Source organism: Sabethes cyaneus, chromosome 2 (assembly GCF_943734655.1).
Source record: "Sabethes cyaneus chromosome 2, idSabCyanKW18_F2, whole genome shotgun sequence".
Lineage (NCBI taxonomy): Eukaryota > Metazoa > Arthropoda > Insecta > Diptera > Culicidae > Sabethes > Sabethes cyaneus.
Window position 1 is genome coordinate 147082847 of NC_071354.1, and position 23664 is coordinate 147106510.

Genomic DNA, 23664 nt, shown 5'->3' on the forward strand with positions numbered 1-23664 from the left:
AAGATTTGGAAAGAACCCTCCTTTCCTGTCAGCATACGACCTTGGCTTCCACCGGGGTTGGTTACCCGTTCTCCACCAAAGTTGCTCGTATCCCGGCTGGTACCACGAGGAGGTAGGAATAGGAGTTGCTGAATAAGAGGCTATGAACCACTGTAGGGTCTGCCTACACGTGCACAAGGCACCGACGGTACGCATTATTCAGCCGTTTACCAGCCGAAGCGAAGTCATCACATTTTCTAAAAAATTAAGCTCTTTCCCTTTCGAGTACAGGCTGTCAAATATGCCATTACGTCGTGAGAACTGCGTTAAGGGTCTGATATCGACTCAACTCTAAACTTACTTTCAAACAGCACATCACGTTCATCGTTGACAAGACCTGCAGAAACCTTGGGTTTATCATGCGCATCGGCAAGAACTTCAATGATTTCATGAAAGAAAACTTCTACTAAGACGCTCATAAAAATCATTACTTCAATTATGTGCACTGCCTGAAAGCTATTGCGCGTTATTTTTTGTTATGATTAGTCGTTAGTCCGCTCCCATCTAGAATATTGCGCTCCAGTTTAGAGTCCCCAATACCAAAATGGAATTAACCGAACCGAGTCACTGCAGTGGAGATTAATTCATTTTGCTCTTCGGAGACGTCCGTGGTATAACCTCTTTCTACTGCTAACCCAACAAACATTCATTTGTATTCAACAGTTATATAGCCAATATGTGCAGGAATCAAACTTAATAAGCAATTATACAGCAAAAATGGTTGTTGGGAAGCTACACGAACAATACCCCGTTTATACTGGGAAGCCTTGACATACATGTCCGGGCTCGTACGTACCTTGCGCAATAGCCCCTCTTTGCACTAGTTTCGTTCAAGCTTCGTTTTTGACGTCTGAAAAATCGCTTTTTGACCCTAGCACGTAATTTTTAGGTTAAGTCTATCGTTTGGGTCTATTGATATTTTGTGTACAAATAAACAAATAGATTACGTGAATTTATTATTTTCTCACATCAGATGAAATGCAACTGGAAATATTCGAAATAAAAACGAATACTAATACATCGCATCGTTAACGTAAAACGAATCCCACATATTCATTCGCTTTGCAACCGGGGAGTCTACAAATGCAATACCATCATTTGTAATGTTGAGGCACTTGTAGGTTGGTTTCGTTTGTTTTACTGATTCCCAACATAGTTCAGCTGTATGATTGCAGTTAGGATCACCTTTGATCACAAATGAGGTAAAAATATCAACAAAGGTTTGCAGCGCTCGGTACTCGAAAGTATCCTTTGCGGGTACATCGCCAACAAAATTTGAAAACAAGTAGGAAATTTCATCGGCATGCGAAGTTCCGCGGAGCTTGGGATCTTCTATCATCTTGATTCGATAATGGTTGAAGAATTCTGAGTCCACAAAGAACCGGTACACGTAAGTGGCAGAAGACAGATTGTTGTTTACTCTAGCTAAAATTGTCCGATGTAAGCCATGCCAGAATACTCGATCAGTCATCATCTGTAAAGAAAATTGGTTAATTATTATTGATAATAAAAATTTCCAGTTATTACATCAACATATCCATCTTTGTTTTCATAGGATGGGTCACTATCAGGATAATACTGTTGTTTTAATTTTGCAGCAAAATCCATTCTTTCATCCATACTTATATTTAGTCTACATGGAACGGTTCCCAGAAATAGTTGCGGATTTTTTAAAACTTCCGGTTGAGGGATTATTTTTTGCAATGTCAGCAATCCTTCCTCAGAGGTACCGCCAATCATAATATCAATATTGTTGCCCCATGCTTCCCGGGCCATTTGCAATGGGCATTTCTCAATGAAACAGGTTTTTGTTTCAAATGGTTCAATAGTGGGTCCAAACGGAGTGAATATTTGGTCTTGGATGTCCTGTGGACCAAAAAGTGTTTCCTGATTGTTGATAATATCCTCTGGTTTGACTGTACGCAAATATTTTAGAGCATCAGACTCTCCGCCTTGTCCGTCCCAACCGATGGCTTTCGCTAATTTCTCAGGCCAGCTACGCTGCGGAGAAAGGGCCCAATCACAATAAACACTGCCAGACATAATGATGGCTCGCTGAAAAAGATTCTTGGAAGCCTTGGAAATCATTTGGTACTGCACCGAGCATGCCCCAGCACTATGTCCAGCCAACGTAATCCGTTGTGGGTCACCGCCAAATGCGGCGATGTTATCTACCGTCCATCTAAGAGCTAAGCTCTGATCCTTGAGACCTGCATTGCCAGGAACGCCGTCCTCTGGCGCTTGGCAGCAGAGAAAGCCTAACGCACCAACACGATAGTTGAAGGTTACTAGTACGATATCCTTTTGCAGCAAGAAGTCCGGTCCATATAGTTCTGTTCCACTAGTTCCTTCAGTGAAGCCACCACCGTAAATATATACCATCACCGGTTGTGGTTTGGAAACGTCAATCTAACGGAAAAATAAATTTTAATTCCGAGCTGATGCGTCTGTAAATTTATAGTACCTTTTTAGTAAATACGTTTACTTTCAAACTGTCCTCACTGCCCACGATCTTTTTAACACGGCGATCAAAATGGTAACAAGGCTGGCACTGTTCCGTGCAATCCAACGTTTCCGTCCAATTATCTGGGATAATGGGATCCTGTACAAGAATTAAACTTTAATGAAATGTGAAGCAAATTGAAACAAATAATGAATGGCGAAGATGATATGAAGGATATAAGAGTAGTAACTGAATCTGCTGCTGATGGGGTCCAAAATATGTTGGTTATCCTATATCAATCATTGCTTAGAAAAATTTCTGATCGATCGATGCATAGATTCCTGAAATCCATTGAAAAATAGATAACTCGGTTTTATAACACTAGCACGAATACCACATGCCCGAAGGGCACTAGACTGAATGTAACAGTAGCCCGAATGTAACAGTAGCCTAAATGTAACACTAGCCCGAATATAACGGCAACCCGAATGCCACAAGTCCGATTGTAAGACTAGCCCGAATGCAAGACTAGCCAGAATGTAGCACTAGCCCGATTGTAATAGTAGCCCGAATGTAACACTAGAACACGGGGGGTAGCCCCCGCATCAAACCACATCTCTCCAGGTCTATTCGTTTTCCTAGGTCTACTACCTCCTGTTATTTTTCCCTAGTCCTCGCATCGATCTAATTTTTGTAATATATAAAGTGGCGAAACCGCTTTTTGCGACTTTCAAACTGAATAAGCGGCGGTCTTTTGTTTCAGTATTTATAGCTTAGGCTAGGTCGATTGCTGTGTGTCTTATTCTTGAGTATTCTTGGGATTCAATAAAACCGAAAGCAATGTTGCGAATCGAGCGAGAAGCCAACGATGCCTACTCATACGCGAGAGAGTATGAGAAGCATAGCATTCAACGCGTACGTCGCTCACGCAGGCGTAAAAGAAATAACCGCCGTTGCTGTGTGCAGACATTCTGCTACCCACACACACACTCACATCGTCTTCCTGCATAGCTTATACGCGAGTCAATAATCTCATGAGGCATGAGCAATTCCATGAGCTGTCCGTGAAGTTAGTGGCGCACTTGGATTCAAATTTTGCATTACTTTTTCTTCTCTTCATCATCTTCGTCCTAGATTCTACTCACGGGCGTGAGTGCGAATCCTCGCGAGTAATCGGTATCAGCAGCTCGGGCTTCAACCACGAACGAGAGTGACGACTGTAGCTGTTAGCTAAACACACACTTGCAAAAACTCGTTGCAGTGCATGATTAAATAAGAGCGAGAGTCTGAAAGGGATGCTTATGCCGGCGTGTTTGTTAGAATGAGTACGCGTGTGGGAGGAAATTAGACCATTCGAGTATGGGCTTTACAACACTGAAAGCAAAGCCTGGGTGCTACTTTCACTTTCAAAACTTAACCTTCTGTTTTTATACGGCATACTTCGCAGCCAGCGGTTCAAACTTGATAATTGCGTTTCTAATACAGTGGACCCCCGTTCGTTTGAACGATTCCTCATGCAAACTAACGGGGTTACTTTTTAATTTGAACAATTGGTAACCCGAAATATGCTGAAACCTGTGTGAAATGGCCGCCCTGCTCTTTGTTATTGTTTTGGTGGTTTGTTTTAGTTGGCAGTTGCAAGTGCGAATATTGCATTTTCCGATCGGATTTTTATCTTAATCGTTAGGAAAACGAAATGTGAAACCGATTGAACACGCTAGGTCCGTACAAACAAATCGTATTTATGTGCATTGTCTGCATAAACAAATGATGTCATGTTGAGAATGACATTTGAACCATTTTTAATTTGCACGTCGTGCAAACCAACGGGGTTCAAATTAAAAAGTGTTCAGATTAAAAATGGTCAAACGAACGGGGGTCCACGGTACTAACATTCACGAGATTAGATATATTTTTTAAAAAAAGTAAATATTTTGACTTAATGGCAAAATGTACAAAAAAATATAAACTGCGACATTATAGATGGCATTAACTAAATGAAACAATTAATTATCTCTATCAAGGTTTACAATTCTTACAAAATGGTATATCTTGCGAAAGAAAATTAGGGTAAATTAACCAATAGTGGACCAGTTAGTACTTGAGTAGTTTTCTTCCACGAATTATTTTAAACTGTTTACGCTAAACACGCAACCGAAGGCACTTACAATACGAGTAGCTTTCGATTAAGCCTAAAAAATATCAATTTCTATGTTGCAAATCTCTATATTTTACACATTTTTTAAAACAAATTGGAATGTCCGTTTTCCTTTAATGGACCTTGTGGTTTACAATAGGATAGCGACCAGGTCTGTTATTGGAATTCTAGTGTATTTTACATGGAGCGGGTTTACTAATGGCAACATTTCGCATTGTTAACCATAATATGTTGAAAATGTCGATTTTAAGGCATTAATCATTTAAGTCAGCAACATTTTTTTGAACTGAACTGTGTAGTATGTTTAGTACTTTTTTTCATGTCATATATCCTCGGAAATAAGAAGTACAAGCTAATAAACGCCGTAGCTGTTCCCGAGGTCGATTATAGGTAAAGGGCCCACTATACACTCATAATAATCCGCACATAACTAATGGAAAATTTTCATATGAAAATCCTTACGATTATTATGTGTCACATATAAACACAATCCGCCCAGAAGTACACATGAAAATTATATGCATATGAATAGTATGTGCAAAGGTAAATTTTAAAAACATAAAATGGTAACTGTTTGGCACATAAAGTTCATTTACTGGGCACATGGAAAAAATCTATGTGTGAAACACATAGAAACTATACGAAAAGTTTTCTGAGTGTAGGTTAAATTACCCTAATTGTTTCATTTAGTTAATGCTATTGCACATCTAATTTAATGCATGTTTCTAGTAACACGTTTTCTCAGCTTTCCGATGGTGGTCTTAAAATTAAAAAAACAGTTGGGAGAATCAAGGCGAAAACGGCAATTTTTTGATAAAATCCAACTTGGCGACCAAATCAAAGATGACCGCTAATTTGTTTTTCATCTAAAAGCTCTATCTCTCCTCTTTACAAAACCGTGTCATTTGTAGTTTGTTTCATAGCAAATTTTGGAAACATCACAATAATTATACGAAAATTGTGAACCTTGTTACAGATAACTGGTTGTATTATTCTGTTAATGCCATTACACACCTAATTTTATGAATGTTTCTTGTAGCATTTTTTCTCAGCTTTTCAATGGTGGTCTTAAAACGAAAATTGGTTAGGAGGCTCATGGCGAAAACAAATCGCCGTTTTTGATTGATAAAATCCAATATGGCGAACAAATCTAAGATGGCTGACAAAAAAATTTTTACGCCATTTGAAAGTCCTGCTCTTCTTCACAGAATCGGACCATTTGTTATTTGTTTTATTGCAAATGTATGAAATATCACATGATATAGATCTCAAGGTTTGCTGAAAATTCTTTTCTTTGAAAAAACTTTTCTTGAAACTTTTAGGCCCCTTGGGGAACGAGGGTTCCACTGTTTTGAGGTATTAAAAGTGTAATTCTCATGTTCAACCAATTAAATGCAAAAGCTGCAATATTTGATGACCTCGTGGCAGTAGTGGCCCCGTTTCAACGAGAATTACTCAGCAGTGTATTAGTGGGGTTAGTACATTTTATCGTAAACGAAAACTGTGGAGGGAGGAAACATTACTAGGTTTGAGATGAGTAACTTTAAGACAGGAAGAATTTAGTTATTTTTGAATAATTAACAAGAATAAACGTAAAGAAAAGAAATGACGCAAATAACATCTACATTTCAGAATAGGACTATTGCTGATTGCAAAGAAGATTGTCCAATCAATAAGTGCGGAATCGCTCATAAAGGTACTATTTTGGCTTATCGTTCGGTGTCTTCAGCGCACTTATTGCTTGGAATGTAACAAAGAAGTGTGCCGAAGATATCGAAAGGCAGGATCGCACTTTTATGAGCGATTTCGCACTTTAGATGGTACCATTTTTCTTGCAATCAGCAATGCACAAGGCCTTAATTCATATGATAGTTCCACTTTGAATCATTCTCACTAAGCGGTATGATTAACTGTATGTATGGATGCGTGCAGATGTTACTGACCTTGAATCTTAGCTCACCAACCGGGGCCTTAGCGTACGGAATTCCCTGGAAGCTAATGTATTCCTGTCCCATAAGGGATTGCTTTTTTGCTCCTTTAACTGGGCCATACCGGGTATCGACTATTAGATCGGTCAAACTCATTTTATTCACAAGATTTGTTATCTTCAGACTACACTCAAACTCTGTAGGTGCGGTATATTATTCGAATAATGTTTGTTTTGAGTGGCTGAATGAAAACCGGCTTTAGTGACGACCGGTGCGGTAAGTCTAATTTGATTCGCTTCTCACTTCATACTGCCGTTCAACGACTGTGGCCTGTTGATCATGACATTGTGTATTCTGCAATCAGCTATTAGGGGAAATGTGTATAATGTGCCCCCCCTAAGAATAAATGGTTATATCTCCGTTATACTTCCCCAAATTAACGTTACAACTACGTGTATATGTTGGTGTTTAAGCTGACAACCAATTGCAATTGTTTATTTCATTTAGTATTGTGGAATAAACATGCTAGGAATTATTTAATAAAAACACCTAAATGTTGTGTTTCTCGTCTGCGCGGGGTAAAATGCCCCACCTGCGGTATAATATGCCCAATACGGTAATTTGAGTATTTCTACCAGTGACAGACCAACTCTATTTTGTAGAAAGTAAAACTATTTCCTTTGTTTTGCAAAATATCGTTATTTTATGTAAAATAAACCTAGTTTCGGCCTTCTGGTGCACTTTTTCTTTTCTGCATGGGGCACATTATACTGCAGCTGTGGCGTTTTGTACCGGGTAGTTGAATTACCTAGAATTTGGACGTTGGTAACAAATTATTCCCACCACGGTTGCTCTACAATACTAATTGAATTAAATAATGGCACTTGGCTTCAATTTAGATCTGTTTATATATGTTTATAGCCACATTTGCAAGGGGGGCAAATTGCACCACCGCAAGTGGGGCATTTTGGCCTGCTTTTACTTATTTGAAAAAATATTAAATGCTAAAGCAAATCAAGCGTTTCATACCGTTATTTTTGGCAGGGATGTCTTTTTGAAGTTCACTTTACGCAATCGAATCGCAACAACCGGTTATTTACAGATTTTGACAAGAAAATAGCTTATGGAAATGACGCCAAAAGTTACATCGGAAGCTGCTCAAAAACAAATTTATTTTTGTTTTGTTTTTACAGCATGTGACAACTGTCATACTTGCATAGTAGGCTAGTTCCATCAAATACTATGGTTTCTGGGTGGTTTTGCATTTTGATTTCGCTTGTTTAGCGAAAAACGAAGGGGGGGCACATTGGCCAGGGGGGGCACGTTATACACATTTCCCCTATACTTGTATTCGTTCTTGCGGTTCGAACAGCAAATATTTGCTGATATGAGGGATATGAGTAGTTGATACACACCAAGAGGTTCATGTGTGTTCTGTGAGCGAAGCATTAGCTGACATAATATTCATCTATTCTAAAATACATTCTTATGTTTTAGAGATTTAATTCAACAATGAAGATTTGTGTGGAAATTAGTTCATGCTTTCATAATAACCTCACAGTAAAAATGAGTCTAAAAACTTATTTTAGTCGGTTCTTATCAGCGTCCAGATCAGACTATCCATCATCATTCATACCTTGATTAAAGAGTCATGCCAAATCGCGCTCGTCAGGTGTTATCTTATGCCAAAATACAGTTATTAAAACAACCGTTTATCATTAGTCATTCTATCGTTATCGGTTCAGGCGGTTGGATGGTACTGAAAGCTAACTTATATTTAGAAAGATGGATGCAACAAACCCAATAGTTCCAACAAATTATGGCCCGGTGAAGGGAATACGTAACACGGCAGCGACCGGCGTAGATTACTACAGTTTTCAGCAAATTCCTTACGTTAAGCCGCCGGTTGGGGAGCTCCGATTTAAGGTAATAAAGATATATTTCATTGTTTGTTTGTATATTTTATAATTTATCGATTTGCAGGATGGCCAACCGCCAACACCATGGAAGGATCCATTGGATTGCAGTGTTCAAGGACCAGGCTGTTTTCAGTACAGCAAACTTTTGGATAAAATTATCGGAAGCGAAGATAGTTTACACGTCAATGTGTTCACTAAAAATGTTCGTATTACCCTTGAACAATAGGTTGAAAAATTCATAATCGAAATAATGTTTATAGCTCGGAAACGAAAAGCTCTTACCGGTGCTGCTTTACGTTCATGGAGGGGCTTTCATGCGTGGGTCAAGTGCAGTGGAAATGTACGGTCCCGATTATTTGATCCAGAGGGACATTGTTTTTGTGTCTTTCAACTATCGAATCGGAGCACTGGGATTCATTTCGTTCGATACACCCGAGCTGGGACTTCCGGGAAATGCCGGTCTAAAAGATCAAAATTTAGCTATTCGTTGGGTGGTTGAGAACATTGCCAATTTCGGTGGAGATCCAAAGAACATTACACTTTTTGGTGAAAGCGCTGGAGGTTGCTCTGTGCACTATCACATGATTTCCGAACAGTCGAGAGGATTGTTTCAACGAGCGATCGTAATGTCAGGATGTGCTTTGAATAATTGGTCTGTTGTTCCAAAGCGACAGTTCAGTGAGCGTTTGGCTAAAGCACTAGGATGGGATGGGCAAGGTGGAGAAAAAAGCGCCCTAGATGTTCTGATGACGGCCGATCCAGTGGAAATTGTTAAGCAGCAGGAGGTTCTTTTGACGGAAAATGTTGTGAATTAGTACGATTACTTGAGCTATGTCTAACGATTTCTGTTTTTAGGAGCTGGAAAACAGAATTCTTTTTGCGTTCGGACCAGTGATAGAGCCGTACAGCAAACCAAATTGCTTCATTTCTAAGGATCCATTAGTAATGTGTCGAGAGGCGTGGAGTAACGATGTTGATATACTTATCGGTGGAAATTCCGAGGAAGGTCTCTTTTGCTTGAGTGGCATCAAAGAAAATCCATCAATTATGACATCTTTGAAAAGTTTTGAATATTTGGTTCCGCTGGAATTGGATCTGATAAGAACATCACAGCGATGTAAAGAGCTTGGATTGAGATTGAAACATTTTTATTACGGAGGTTCAAATCCGTCATTAGAAAACAAAACTGGCTACCTGACGGTGTGGACTACATTCTGTAATTAAAGTGTCATTCTAATAAAGTGATTTTTTTAGCTGATGACCGATAAACTGTTTTGGCATGGATTGCATCGCACTATATATTCGCGCATTAATTCGAAGAAATCGGCCAAGACCTACGTCTATCGCTTCTCGGTGGATTCTGCGACCCACAATCACTACAGAATTATCTTCTGCGACAAGGATGTCCGGGGAACGGCTCACGCAGACGATCTGTCATATATATTTAAAAATGCGTTTGGTGATGTTCCTCCAAAGGATAGCTTTGAGTATCGTGTGATGATCGATATGGTAAGTGTGATAATTTTTTTCCATCCGTTCATATATATTTTGGATTTCTATCAATGAGCTATTAGCGTTCAAAATCTTTCATATTTTCGTGATGGTAATTAGAATCAAAATCATGGAATGCTCCTATTCCTAACTTTTTGTGGTACCAACTAGATTACGAGTAGGAAAAGATTGGGTAACCGACCCCAGTGGAAACTAAGGTCGTATACAGACAGGGAATGAGGCACTCATGCCTTGGCAACTATGAGCGTCCGCTTTTTTTACTGTCTCGTTTTCGCCTTTTTACTGAGTCCTGATTTTCCTCTTTCCGTTCTTTTGTCTTTTTCATTCTGTTTTTCCTTGTTTATAAGCCCATTTTTCCTCTTTTCCTGTCTCATTTTTGTCACTTTCTGTTCGGGTCTTTTTTCCAGTCCAGATTTTCGTCTTTTTTCGATTTTTAAATCCTTTTCTATCCTATTTTTTAATGTCGTCTGTTTTCTTATCGTGTCCTGCTTTAACTCCTTTTTTATCGCGTAATTTTTTTTCTTTCTATTTGTTTTCTTCGCTTTTTTCTCTTTTTTACTTGTTTCTTCTTTTTTGTCCAGTTTAACATCATTTTTTTCTCGTTTTCTTGGTTTTCTCTTCTCTCATTTTCCTTGTTTTATTTTTCTTTCGTATTTTGCCTCGTTTTCCCTCTTTTTCGCTCCTGGTTTTCCACCCATTCTGTCAAGTTTTTCCTTTCGTCTTTCCTATTTTAATACCAGTTTTTATTTTATTTATTGCCCGGTGTCTCCTATTCCTCTATTCCTTTTTTTTTCTTTTCCTGTCACATTTTCCTGAGTCCTCATTTTCCTCTGTTTGAATCTTCGCCTCTTTTACCTCGTTGCCAAGCCCGTTTTTTATTTTTTATTTATTTTGTTGCGTCTTCTGTCCCGTTTTTTCGGTCCCGGTTTTCGTCTTTTTCGCTTTCAAATCCTATCTTGTGCCGATTTAATTTGTATCTGTTCAGTTCTTCCTCTTACATCCTGCTTTTCCTCCTTCTATATCGCATTCTGCTTTGTTGTTTCATTTTGTTTTCTACCGTTTTCATTACTTTCTGTTCACTTTCTGTTCAGTTTTGGGACAAATTCCTGTTTTTCTATTCTTGATTTTGCTTCTCTCGTATTTTCTCCTGTTCGTTCTTTTCTATACCGTTTTTTATCATTTTTCGTCTTGTTGTTTTTCCTTTTCTATCCAGTTTAAGCTCATTTTCTTTGTTTTCATTTTTCTCATTTTCCTTGTTTTTTATTTCTTTTCAGTCGTTTTGCTTTTGCCTAGTTTTCTCTTGGTTTCTTCTTTTCCACATTTTTCTCTTTTTTATGCCCCGTTTTCCCTCGTATCCTATCACATTTTTCTTTCATGTTTTATTCTCTGTCTGCTGCCTTCTCTTTCTCTATTCCTTTTCTCTTTTTTTCCTGTTCCGTTTCTCACCCTTTTCATGTGTCCTGATTTTTTTCGGTTCCATTCTTTTTCTTCCATTTCTCCGAGTTTTGAAGTCCGTCTTTCCTCTTTTCCTGTCTCTTTTTCTGTCACTGTTTGTCCCGATTTTTTTCGGTCACGGTTTTTGACTCTTTTCATTTTTAAAATCTTTTCTATCCCGTTTTTTGCTACCGTCTTTTCTGTTCTGTTCTTCCATATCATATCATATCATATTTCTCCTCCTTTGCTATTGCGTTCTGTTTTTCCCTTTTTCTGCCGTTTTAATCTTTTTCTCTGTTTTTTCCTTTTTCAGTTCCATTTTTCTGCTTTTTCTGTTCTCCTTTCTCCATTTTCCTACTTCCGTATTTGCTCCTCTTCTTTTCGTTCTATCGTGTTTTTTCTCAGTTTCTGTCCAGTTTTATCCCGTTGTCTCTCCTTTCTGTCCAGTTACTCTCATTTTTTTCTCGTTTTCTATTCTCTCATTTTCCTTGTCTTCGTTTTCTTTCCAGTTTCTTTGTGATTTTTGCTCGTTTTCCCTCTTTTTCTCTTTTTCCGGTTTTCTCGTTTGCTAGTTTTTTATGTCCTGTTTTTCCAAGTTTTTCTTTCATACCAGTTTTTATTCTTTTGTCTCGTCGCGTTTTTTCTTCTTTTTCTCTTCCTTTTATCCAGTTTTTGTCACGTCTTGTTTCGTGCTCCTTTCACCTTCTGTTTCGTTTTACTTTTTTTCGTTTTTTTGTGGAGAGTAGAATGAGATGGACTACCTCTAGATATGTCGATATATGTAAATACACACAAGTCGCTTTTTACGCGAAGGATACGTTCCGCGTAATTCAAAATCGCGTAAAAACCGCGTAAATTCCGAAATTTGCATAAATTAAAAATTCGCGTAAAAAAACTTTGAGGATTTCAACATTACGCGAAACAATAGACTAATTGTGTGTGAATTCCGAAATTCGCGTAAATTCTGACATTCGCGTAAAAAACAAACCGCGTGAAAAGCGACTTCAGAGTACATTAAAAAAAATCCTTTGGGTGCTTCCGTAATACCTGCACTCAAAAAAATCAGCACGTCAAGTTTACGTGAAAACATAGGTAATTCTCATCCATCACACTTTTCATGTAACATTCACGTGAATTGTTGGTAACTCGCACTCATACTAACCAGTTTACGTGCGATCCCGGTAAGTTGTATCAATTTTCCCATTAACTAGTACATGAAGCTCACGTAAGTTGCTGTACAGAAGTTTACATGATTTTTCACGTGGATGCGACGTGCCGATTTTTTTGAGTGTGCTTCAAAATAACCCAGAATTTTTCGATGGGCCTTAGTTCCGGTGCGTTGGGGGGAGGGGTTCATGACCTTGGATACGAAAGTGACTCCGTTGGCTTCATACCACTCCTGCTGGCCGGAGCTAGCGTCGTGCCTATATTCAAAGGATGCCCGAATAGAGGCATGAAGCTAGCTCCGGCCAGCAGATCGTAGGGCCCTCGTGTTACTTCAACAGAGGAAGCAGACATTTCTGTAGACACTCCTTGAGGTAGATCTGCCCGTTTACAGTCCCGGTAGTCACAAACGGCGTATTCCGTTTGCCACATGAGTAGATCGCTTGCCAAATCAATTATTTCTTGGCAAACTTTGAAAGTTTTTGCTTCGTTACTTTCTCCGGAACATTAAACTGGTACTGCGCGGTGAAATACAGTAGCCCCGGAATCTATGATGATACAATGAGGCTTCGTCAGCATCTGATTGTACAGTTTCCGGGCTCGTGACTTTTCCACTGTATTTTGCTGTCTGAACGAAAGATTTGGATAGATTCAATTTTTTGGCCATATCCTTGACCGAAACATTGGGATTTCGCTTAAACGCCTTCGGGACACGCTTGTGATATTGATCACTATAGAACATTCATTCTGACCGCATTTTTCCTTCCGTTCGATGGTCTGAGTTTCGTAGTAACGTTTAATCACACGATTCACCGTTGACTGCTCGATTCAGAGTTGATTTCCGATGTCCTAATGAGTGTGTTGAGGATTTTCCTGGTGCTTACGAATATTAATTCGCAACGTTTCTTTTCGAATGACGCCATTTTTTCCAATTTTCGAAAAGCTGGCATCAATAAAAATCAGTGTAAACATTATACACTAAACAACTTCTACCCAAATTTTCAATGAGTCATTTTCTACTGCAATTTTTCCGCGATGCAATTTGATGTGCACACTTAAAAAAACGCCGAAGTCGGCAAAATTTTGCCGAGATTAGACAGCCGAGCGTTCGGTTAAAATTTTTATGATAGGGTTTATTTCTAATTCCCGTCGTAGTAAGGAAAGCCCCTCTAATTTTCATCATTTCTTAGGATTTAATGGATACTCCAAAAGCTCTGCTACTGATTTGACTCAAACACACTCACCTTCCGATCCGTGCCCTTTGAATTCACTAAAAAGCGATTAATAAAGTATTTGAATGAAATTACGCAACTGACTTTATATCTTAAATTCGTCGTACCGTTTTAAAATCCGTTCATCAAAATTTTTCATCGTCCGAACTAAAAATCACAATAATATTTACGAAGCTAGCGCGCATGTATTTGTGTAGGACAGCATGACAAATGTAATTCTGTAAAATTTCTGTAGGTTATGCAAGTTTTCCTGACTGCAGAATAACAACAATGCGTTGCGTGACTAATTTTCATTTCATGAATGAACGATTAGTCGACATTTTCTTCTTCGTCATACGAAAGAACTTTAGAAATTTGGCTACTAGGAATTCTTAAATGATAAAAAGCATTTAAATAGATCTCAGCTCACTTTGATTGATCGCGTATGAGAGGCAACAAACTAAAATATTAGGGAATAACTAATTTGGCATTGTGTGTCATAAAAATCGCTGCTATTCTTAATAATTTGTGTTGGATAGGACGGGAATAGGCAATTACGACGAAGCAGCAACATACCCTGCCAAGCGTTAGTAAAGATCCGTATACGTCGATATGCACCACTGAAATTTTCACCGAACGCTTGGCTGTTCGAATCTCGGCAAATTTTGCCGACTTTTTTGAAGTGTATGGGACACCCTTTAGAGGGTCCACTATAGAGTAACTCACCCTAGTTCCTTTAATAATTTTAAGCTCTGGAAAGCACAATTGTGATTATTTTTATTTTTAGTCTTTTCACAAACAGTTTGGTTCACAGAAAAAGCTTGATACGCATGTGCGTCTATAGAAAATAATGACGGTGTAGTAAGAAATGTCTTATCCGGTCGTAATAGATCACTCTTTATAACTTTTTATGAACTTCCTAAAAAATAATTCTTTTTTGTCATTTCTAGGTTGACCTATTTACAACATTTGCCACCAACAATGGGAACCCGAATGGGGGAGTTACCAAGGAATGGCAACCGGTTGAGCCTGAGATTGGCCCGTACAAGTGTCTCAGCATTTCGAATGACGGTTTGAAGTTCATAGATTTTCCAGAAAGGGAAAGAATGGAGCTTTGGGATTCACTGTATCCGAAGGATCAACTTTATTAATTCCCTACACCATCACATTATAAACAAAAAAAAAATTACATTAAATAATTTACTGTAGTTTGAAGTGTTCAAGCTTGCTTCCAGCAAGCAAACATATTTGTTCTGGGGTCATTGGTGTAGCTGAAAATAACATTTGTTAATTACGTTAATAAACTTAAAAAGGAGTTACTTACTCATCGTATACCAGTCGTTGTTTAGCCCTGCTTCTTTCCGTGCTGAATTTAAAGCTCTTCTCAATGCGAACAACAGAGCTATGGTTAAGTTCAGTGCTGGCTCACCGGTTGTTTTGGATCGCAGTACAAAACTTTCATTGTACGTATTGTGAATCAGTTTGACCCTGAAATCAATAGGAATATCTTTTGCTCCTGGCAGATGATAGTTCCAGGTGCGATTCGTTAGCAGTTGACCATTTTCACCGCTGTAGATAAGGTTTTCTGTGAAGTACAACCCGATTCCCATCACGAATGCCCCTTCAATTTGCCCAATATCAATTCCTGGGCTAATACTTTCTCCAGTATCCTCCAAAATGTCAACACGGCAAATTTGAATGTTTCCAGTTAATATATCAACTTCTATTTCGGAGCAGCATAAACCCCAAACTATGTAGTTACTAATATCTCCTTGCTTGTACTGGTACATAGCGCACAGATCTACGTTATTCTTGTAGCAGCGTTGTGTTATTTGTTCCCACGGCTCTGTTGGAAATTGTTCACGAATTGCTTTCATTCGCTCTACTAATATATCACACGCTTTTTTCACGGCGAAGCTGGCTGCCTCACTAGTCATACTCCCTCCAGAGACACTAGCATTGGGTGAAGTCAAGTTACTCATTCCTTTGATGCTGATCTTGGTAATCGGGATTCCCAAAACGTACGCTGCCACTTGGGTAACCTTGGTGTTCACTCCTTGTCCAATATCGATTCCTCCTGTTGTGATGGATACAGTTCCATCCATATGATAAATAGACACCAGCGCGTGCATCTGTCCGAAAAATACCTGCGGATACTGCATGGGAACCACGGCGATTCCACGTTTCTTCCAGCGATTCGCTTCGTTGAATTGTTCGACTGCGAGTTTCCGTTTCTCAAACTCAACATCGCGCAGAAAATCGGGAAGTAGTGGACGGATCTTGCAATCCTCTTTCATATTTTGCAACCTTACTTCCAGTGGATCTTTGTTCAAAACATGCGCGACATGCTCCAAAATGTCCTCGATCATGGTGATACCCTCGTTTGTACCGGGACCGCGACACCACGTATTGCTTGCCGAATCGGTCACTGCGGCTTTGCCCACCAGCTTCCAACGGCTCGCGTCGTAGCAGTTTTTGTAGAACTGAGCAGTAACCATTTCAATTGGTTCATTAAGGCTGCATCCATAATCTTCTACGTAGTTATTCAACAATTTGTCAATTTTACCGTTCTCATCGACCTCCACCTCATACCTACTGACACAGGAAGCACGCTTGCCGATTGCTTCCATGTTCGATTCCAATGACATAACCAACCGTACTGGTCGTCGACTAAAATACGCTGCAATTGCGCAAGCGCAAGCGATCTGGGATGCTCGCGAGATTTTCGCTCCGAACGTGCCTCCCAAGCGACGAATGTAGAAGTTTAGACTATTTTCCGGAATGTTGAGGGCCTGTGCGATTGCAATCTGACACAAATCAACCCACTGTGTTGAACTGTACACATCCATTCCATCCTCCGTTGGGATGCAGATGCAAGTTTGGGGTTCCATCGAAAAATGAAATTGTCCGGGAAGCTCGAAGCGTCCTTCAATTTTCCTGTGCGGTTGTTCAGTACCGTTTCCATACTGTTTACCTTGCTTATCATAGGGTTGATCATGCAGTCGATCGGTCGCATTTGCGGCTAGCGCATGCTTCAGAGTTGGAAGTATGGGCTTATCATCAGCTTCACTGTAGTGTACTTGAACAAGTTTTGCAGCACGACAGGCTAGGTCAAAAGATTCCGCTAAAATAATTCCAACTGGTTGGCCGTAGTAAAGTACTTTAGCGCTGCAAAATATCTCTTCCGTTTCGGGATTGTCCAGTTCGGTAGGCATAAAGTCATTTCTACCTGGAATGTCCTCGGCAGAGTAGAAGGCTTGAACACCTGAAAGACGCATGGCGGCCGTTGGATCAATGCTACGAAGTTGAGTTCTTGGACGAGTAGCCAACACGAAAGCTCCGTAGAGCTCATTCGGGATGATCGGTAGGTCTTCGATGTATTTGGCTTCGCCGGCTGTTTGGGCGAGACCTTCGACTTTTGGAATATTTTTTGTCATTGGCCAATTTTTCTCGATGGTTTGGAACTCTTGCTTGGAGGATGAGAGGGGTCTGCATAGACCGGTGGCTCCCGTTTCGTAACGGTAATTGGTTGTGACTTTAAATTTTTTCGCAATACTCAGTATAGCACGGTACAGGAGAGATGTGGCGAGGTGTTTTCGGTAAGTGGGCGTGGCTTCTAAAGGACTGTTGCACGGCTCAATTTCCTTGAATAGAACGCTGAGCGTAGTTTGAAGAATTTCATTCGAAAATGGGTTTTTGCCTTGAAGGAATTTTTCCGTTTTGGTAGCATGAGTAAACTAAAAGCATAAATAAAAAAATTATCATTTCCCATGTCACAGGTATTAAATAAAACATAAATCTTACATTTCTGTGGATGCCTCCGAAGCAGATGGAAGCAGATTTCACTGTCAAGTCTCTGCTGTTAATTTCTAGAAGAAAAGCTGCGTTGACATAAGCGTGCACACTCTGAGCTCGGGACATAATTTTAAACGATCTAAACTCGAATTTATTTGAATCCAAGGGAGACAAAATGATGTTAAGAAGTATTTTCTTATTCATTTCCATGTTACAAATTGCGTTTAAAGGCGCTGTAGTTACCGTGCCATTAATCTCAACTGTGAATTGTAAATCCATACTTAGTAAGTACTTAAAATTGCTATACTAACCAATCACCTATTTGCATTTTCGCTCCGACAGCCTCCAGGATAAGATACAAGTCCGAAGGGAAATCGTTATGTTTGTTTTTAAGGCACAAATTTCCTGCTATGGTTCCAGAATTCCTTACTGGAATATTAGCGATTAATTCAACATGTCGGGACAAATCCGCACAGTAACTGAAATCAGACTGTTGTGTTGCTGCTTCATTGAGTATTTCTATCAATTCGGTCAACGATACTCCTGAGCCGATAATTAGTGCAGTGTTAGTGATTGAGTGTGACTTCAGCTCGCTTACTGAGCTGATATCGATAAATACTTCGATGCAATTCTCTCGGCGGTAGACACCTAGAATCGAATACATTTTTAGTCATCTTTTTTTGATTAGATTGCAAAAATGTCTAAAAATACCATGTGCAGTATTCCCTGCAACGAGCATATACTGTCTTTCCCTTATATCTTTCAGTATAGCCAATGTATCCTTAAGAGTGTACATTTTATGCCACTCACGACTGTCCTCAAATATCATGTGAATATCTTTCTTATCGTCTACACGACACGACCCCTCACAAGGTTTTCCTGTATTGTGGCAAATTCTTGGTAGCTCTTCGATATCCTGGCATGCCAGTAGCAACTTATCATCCGCATCAACTGCCAACGATTTAAAAGCATCCAGAATAGGCCGATAACCGGTGCAGCGACATAAATTACTTCCGAAGGAGTTTTCCACCTGTTCCATTGTCACAAGGCCTCCATTGGACTCCAGCAAGCCGTACATGTTCATAACCATTCCGGCTGAGCAGAAACCACATTGTGTTCCGTTAAAGTGAGCTAGGCGTCGCTGCACTGCGTGAAATCCCTTAGTCTTGTTGCCGATTCCTTCGACAGTAACAATGTTCAAACCATGACAAGAGAGCACTGGAAATAGACACTAATCCAAAATGCTACTATTAGGTAGAACACAATACATGCTGATTGACGCGCAGCTTACCGAGTTCACAGCCCAACTTTTTCGCGCTTTCGTTGTCGGTTGCACTTCGTTTATATTTACAATACAGGCTCCACAGCCACCTTCCCTGCATACCATTTTGGTTCCACTGAGTTGAGCATTTTTCCGAATAAATGTCCCTAAAGAGGCATCCACGGGGACATCGCCAGGTTTGACTGGAATAACAAAATAAAATTAATGATTTACTTAATGATGATGCCCTAGACAGTTTGAGTGGGCAAATAGAACGTTATCTCCTTTATCAATCGTATTAAATATTTACAAACCTTTGAAAAGTTTTCCATTGATTGTAAAAACGACTTCCATGGTAGTTTTTACTACTATTTGTAGTAATATAGGACTTATTTAAATTCTTGCACCTATAGCACCTACAGTAGTAGTTGGTTTCCAGCCAAAATATCTAACCCAACGTTCTGTTCACTTCGCGTAGCAAGGCGTGAATGAATTTAAGACTACGCTTTGCTTACCTCTATATACTATCTAATCAAAACATAATCAAACAACTACACACATTTTGCAGTAAATATTATAGGCATCGACTATTCGCATCCCACGAGATACGCGCTCTCGACAGCTTTGGAATCTACCGCCACCGACGCACAGTGGTCGGAAATTTAAAATTCTTGGCCAAAACCTCAAGATGATGAGATTCCATGTTTTTCGGGCTGCTGATTTCAAAAATGGTATTGAAAAAGTGAAATTCAAAATGGCTGACCCAAAATGGCGGCCTTTTTTGCTAAATTTTAAAGTTTTTGATGTAAATTTCACCTAAAGGTGACTTTCAGGTCGTTGAGCTCAACAATAAAACCCAAAATGTAAAATGGCTGACAAATATGGCGGACCACTTTTGTATCTTTTAGTCCTTTTTATTTTATATCTGGCTCAGCATGTTTTTGGTCTCTTTTTCAAGAAACAAAATTGAATTAAAAACAAATTCAATTTAAAATCGCCTTATTTACCCTATTAAAATAGCAAAATTCTATATTCTATTAGGTTATGCAACATTACTTTAAAAAATAATATTAATCGGAGTGATCATCGCTGCTACTTTCATCACCGTCGCCGATTTTATCGCTGTCAGTGTCATTCAATGTTGTGTAGCGCAACAACGCGATTGCAAGCAATCATTCTTCGAAAAATATGTTCCATTATCTTCTCACTCGTATATTTGTATACTCGTATATTGATGCTTTATATTCATGTTGCGCGACTTCCAAGCTCCAGAATTTGTGCGGACACTTTCCAATGTTCAATAATACGTCTTGCAGTATTTTCGTCATTAGAATTGCCCAACCCTGGTGTCGAGCGATCAATAAGCAAGTTTGAATGCTTATGCATGTTTGTATCTATAATTTCCATGTTTCAACCGTTTTCTTTTCAACATTCTGAGCGTTCATTTAATTCGGCAAATAATAATGTGGCCCATCTGCCTTAATTTCTCCTTTTGGAGACCCTGCTGCCAGTTACCCTCATCCATTCGTTAATTTACAGAAGCTATAAAATGAATCGTAAGAGTTATTATTAATAATTTGTCACATTACGAACGATCAGGTGCTGTTAGAGTCAGTAGGATCGTTGAACTAGCCCGTAATTGTACTGTACTCGCGAAGTCTGTCGATAAAGAAGGGTAGTGTTTAATGACGGTTATCCCCTAGGCTTTGCTCTGCACTATCAACGGTTTTTTTGTAAAGAACAGGCTAATAGCTAAAAACAAGTTAAAAACTAGCACAGGTTGTTTGGAGCATCAAAAGCTCACACGTCCGATTTCGCCTACAAGTGCGCGTCAACACTAAATCTCCATTTTCTCGTAGAGTTGCAAATAGTTGCAAAAAAGCTACACACCCTCCGAACCGTCACAATTTGACGCTCACAAAAATATATAACATTCGACGGCACCTCGCGGCACAAAAAGTAAATGCCAATTTCATTGCGCGCGCTAATTGAAAAAACTAGCATTTGCGAATGAAACTTTAAGCGTTGTTAAAGTATATATATAACGAAAAAAACTGAATTCCCATATAACGCTAATGAACTACATACCTTCAGAAACGTTATCTATTTTGGTTTATTGTTAGTTGATAATGCGATAACGAACCACATGCGTTATTGCCAAGAGCCACAAAACGTATGCAAGCCGCACTAGCGAAGAGTCTCTCATACACTGACGTTTGACAGTACGCCAATCCACAAATCTACATTATCGATAGTTGATATTATAGGATATGATAAAATGACTTATTCTACTTGTAATTATGTCAGAATATGTCATGAATGATAATTTTCGATTTTGAAGGTTTTGGCCAGGTTTTTAAGGTTTCCAACCACTGTGCGACGGTGCTCACACTCAGTTAGGGCATTTGTAGTAGTGGGACTACGAAAAAAGATCCACGCATTCGTAAAACGAATCATCAGCTTGGTTTTTGAAAGTGCTCCGATTTGCTCTATCGACGGAAGCGGCAGAGAATGGGTGCTTCAAACTACTACAAACTGACAGAAAGCGGGCGCTAAAACAAACCATGCGTCCGCTCCAAAGTGACTATTTAAAAAGGAATGGTAATGGTAGTTTACAATAAAATTATACGTATTAGAAAAAGGTTTTCTAGAAAAATGGTATTTATTTTTTACCTTATTCAAACATTTGTTCTAACACTATTTTTTGTGTCAGTTCTAAAAGGCCTTTGTAAGATTTAGTACAATGTATGTAAAACTAAAATTTAACTAAATAAAGCTTATTATGAAATTAGGCGAATTTTTGATCGGATTAGATAATTGAACATAAATGAATGTACACAAAAAGAGTAGATTAAAATTGTATACAAAAGAGTTAACGAGCTTCAGACCAGACCAGAATTTCAGAAATTTAATAAGAATGAATGTGAGTAACACATTATAATATATAAAGACAAACGGTACATTGTGAACGTTAATATCTCAGAAGAATAATTACACGAATAGAATATTTGCAACTTTATTAGGGTAGACGCACCATTAGTGGTGGTAGTACCAGTAGTGGTGGAAACTTGAATTATTCCATTATTTTTGCATATTTTGGTACAAGTTTGATAAGTATCGAACTACCAGTAACAGTATTATTTGATAAGTATCTAACTTGTACCAAAATCTGCAAAAATAATGGAATAATTCGAGTTTCCACCACTACTGGTACTACCACCACTAATGGTGCGTTTACCCTATTCTTCTTCTTATAATATGATCTTGAATCTTGGATGAACAAACCGCAAAATCTATTTTCTGTACTGAAAACTATAAACCGAAGTGTATAGGATCCCTAAAGCACTCGCAATTGCATTCACGGCCGTGCCAAAATGGCAAATGTTCGTAACATCGCATGAAAACGATGACGATTTAATGAAGACGAATGCTAAATCAACAAATATACAGTTTAAGGAGAGCTAGAGCAACTGTACATTGCATAAACAATCATGAATTGCAAAGCAGAAGCCGCAATATAGGTAAGGTGCCTGACTTTGAAAGAGGAATTCAGTTATATTTGGAACGAATAGAAAGAAGTGCGGAGAGTGGGTTGAACGAACCGAACTGAATGAGTTGAATTAACAGTACTGGGTTGAGCATTTTTAAGTGAATCGAAACAATTAGCAAAAATAAAGATATGTTTCTAAATTGTAACTGAAAAAAGTAATTATTAGAACTTTACTTTATTTACTTTATCTTACTTAACTTTACTTCACTTCACTTTTCTTTACCTTACTTCATTTTGCATTACATTACTTGACCTTATTATACTTTACTTTAGTTTACTTTCTTTACTTTACTTTACTTTACTTTACTTTACTTTACTTTAGTTTACTTTACTTAAGTTTACTTGACTTGATTTGACTTACTTTTCTTTAATTTACTTTATCTAACTTTTCTTTACTTTAATTTACTTTAGTTTATTTGACTTGACTTTACTTAACTTTACTTCACTTCTCTATACTTTACTTTATTTTACATTACTTTACGTTATTATAATTTGCTTTACTATACTTTTTTTTGTTTTAGATTATAGTCACATTAACCAGCTTTGGGTCCTTCGTGATAACGGCTGGGTTGGGATTTGAATCCGGGTGTTCGGTGTGAGAGCAGTGAATGCTAACCGCTACACCGGGACTGATCCCTTTACTATACTTTACTTTAATAGGGCTCCAAGTTGGCCTCGAGGTATGATGCTGGTCTAAAAAGGCAGTTGTCGTATGTTCGAATCCCGACTGAGAGAGGCTGTTAGAGTCAATAGGATCGTAGTAACTGGCTTCGCAATTGTCCTGCACTCTAACAGCTGGCTGCGAAGTCTGTCGTATAAGAAAAACAGAAGGTCAAGTTTCGATAGCGGAATTAGACTTTGCCTACTTTACTTTAATTTATTTTGTTTTACTTTACTTTGGCTGGCAAAGGGTGAACATGTGCATTCCATAACCTCTGTTTATTAACTCCTATTCCTACCTCCACGAGGTGCCGGCTGGGGTACGCAACTTCGGTTGTCGTATGCTAACAGGAAAGGGGGCACAGTGGCTCCCGCCCACATTAAGATGGCAGCCCCATCAGCGGGATAAGGACCTTAGGTTAACAGCCTACTGTACCAGAACATACAAAAAGTTACCGAAAATGAAAGAAGAAATCTCTCCGGATTATTGGCAACGACCTTTAGCATGAAAACACGGACACGAATCGGAACATGGAATATACTGACCCTTGCCCAGCAGGACAAGCTGGCTCAACTTGCAAGGGAAGCTA

At 38.9% G+C, this 23664-nt stretch overlaps 3 protein-coding genes across 3 annotated transcripts; 1 reads left to right on the plus strand and 2 right to left on the minus strand.

Moving 5' to 3' along the window:
- Positions 1–984: 984 nt before the first annotated feature.
- On the minus strand, positions 985–6859 carry LOC128738556 (esterase B1-like). The gene is made up of 4 exons (XM_053833781.1): positions 6584–6859; positions 2504–2641; positions 1567–2448; positions 985–1513 (listed from the first exon to the last, which is right to left on the minus strand). Exons 1-4 carry the CDS (start codon positions 6722–6724, stop codon positions 1052–1054), a joined length of 1623 nt encoding a protein of 540 aa, XP_053689756.1. The 5' UTR covers positions 6725–6859; the 3' UTR covers positions 985–1051.
- Positions 6860–8071: 1212 nt separating this feature from the next.
- On the plus strand, positions 8072–15073 carry LOC128734229 (esterase B1-like). The gene is made up of 6 exons (XM_053828295.1): positions 8072–8494; positions 8552–8689; positions 8748–9290; positions 9343–9687; positions 9742–9996; positions 14759–15073. The coding sequence occupies exons 1-6, from the start codon at positions 8354–8356 to the stop codon at positions 14957–14959; spliced, it is 1623 nt and encodes a 540-aa protein (XP_053684270.1). The 5' UTR covers positions 8072–8353; the 3' UTR covers positions 14960–15073.
- Positions 14930–19317, minus strand: LOC128734228 (uncharacterized). Its single transcript, XM_053828294.1, has 7 exons — positions 19179–19317; positions 18895–19067; positions 18315–18834; positions 17922–18251; positions 17613–17863; positions 15133–17545; positions 14930–15079 (listed from the first exon to the last, which is right to left on the minus strand). The coding sequence occupies exons 1-7, from the start codon at positions 19216–19218 to the stop codon at positions 15009–15011; spliced, it is 3798 nt and encodes a 1265-aa protein (XP_053684269.1). The 5' UTR covers positions 19219–19317; the 3' UTR covers positions 14930–15008.
- Positions 19318–23664: the final 4347 nt, after the last annotated feature.

Excerpts from the sequence above, each read along its gene's own strand:
- LOC128738556 (XM_053833781.1), bottom strand. The coding sequence starts at position 6,724 with ATGAGTTTGACCGATCTAATAGTCGATACCCGGTATGGCCCAGTTAAA. Across the intron at positions 2,642-6,583 it reads TTGGTGAGCTAAGATTCAAG|GATCCCATTATCCCAGATAA; the intron begins GTCAGTAACATC and ends ATTCTTGTACAG. Across the intron at positions 2,449-2,503 it reads TAAACGTATTTACTAAAAAG|ATTGACGTTTCCAAACCACA; the intron begins GTACTATAAATT and ends TTTTTCCGTTAG.
- LOC128734229 (XM_053828295.1), top strand. The coding sequence starts at position 8,354 with ATGGATGCAACAAACCCAATAGTTCCAACAAATTATGGCCCGGTGAAG. Across the intron at positions 9,688-9,741 it reads ACAAAACTGGCTACCTGACG|CTGATGACCGATAAACTGTT; the intron begins GTGTGGACTACA and ends TGATTTTTTTAG. Across the intron at positions 9,997-14,758 it reads ATCGTGTGATGATCGATATG|GTTGACCTATTTACAACATT; the intron begins GTAAGTGTGATA and ends TGTCATTTCTAG.
- LOC128734228 (XM_053828294.1), bottom strand. The coding sequence starts at position 19,218 with ATGGAAGTCGTTTTTACAATCAATGGAAAACTTTTCAAAG. Across the intron at positions 18,252-18,314 it reads TGCAGGGAATACTGCACATG|GTGTCTACCGCCGAGAGAAT; the intron begins GTATTTTTAGAC and ends ATTCGATTCTAG. Across the intron at positions 17,546-17,612 it reads TCGGAGGCATCCACAGAAAT|TTTACTCATGCTACCAAAAC; the intron begins GTAAGATTTATG and ends TTATGCTTTTAG.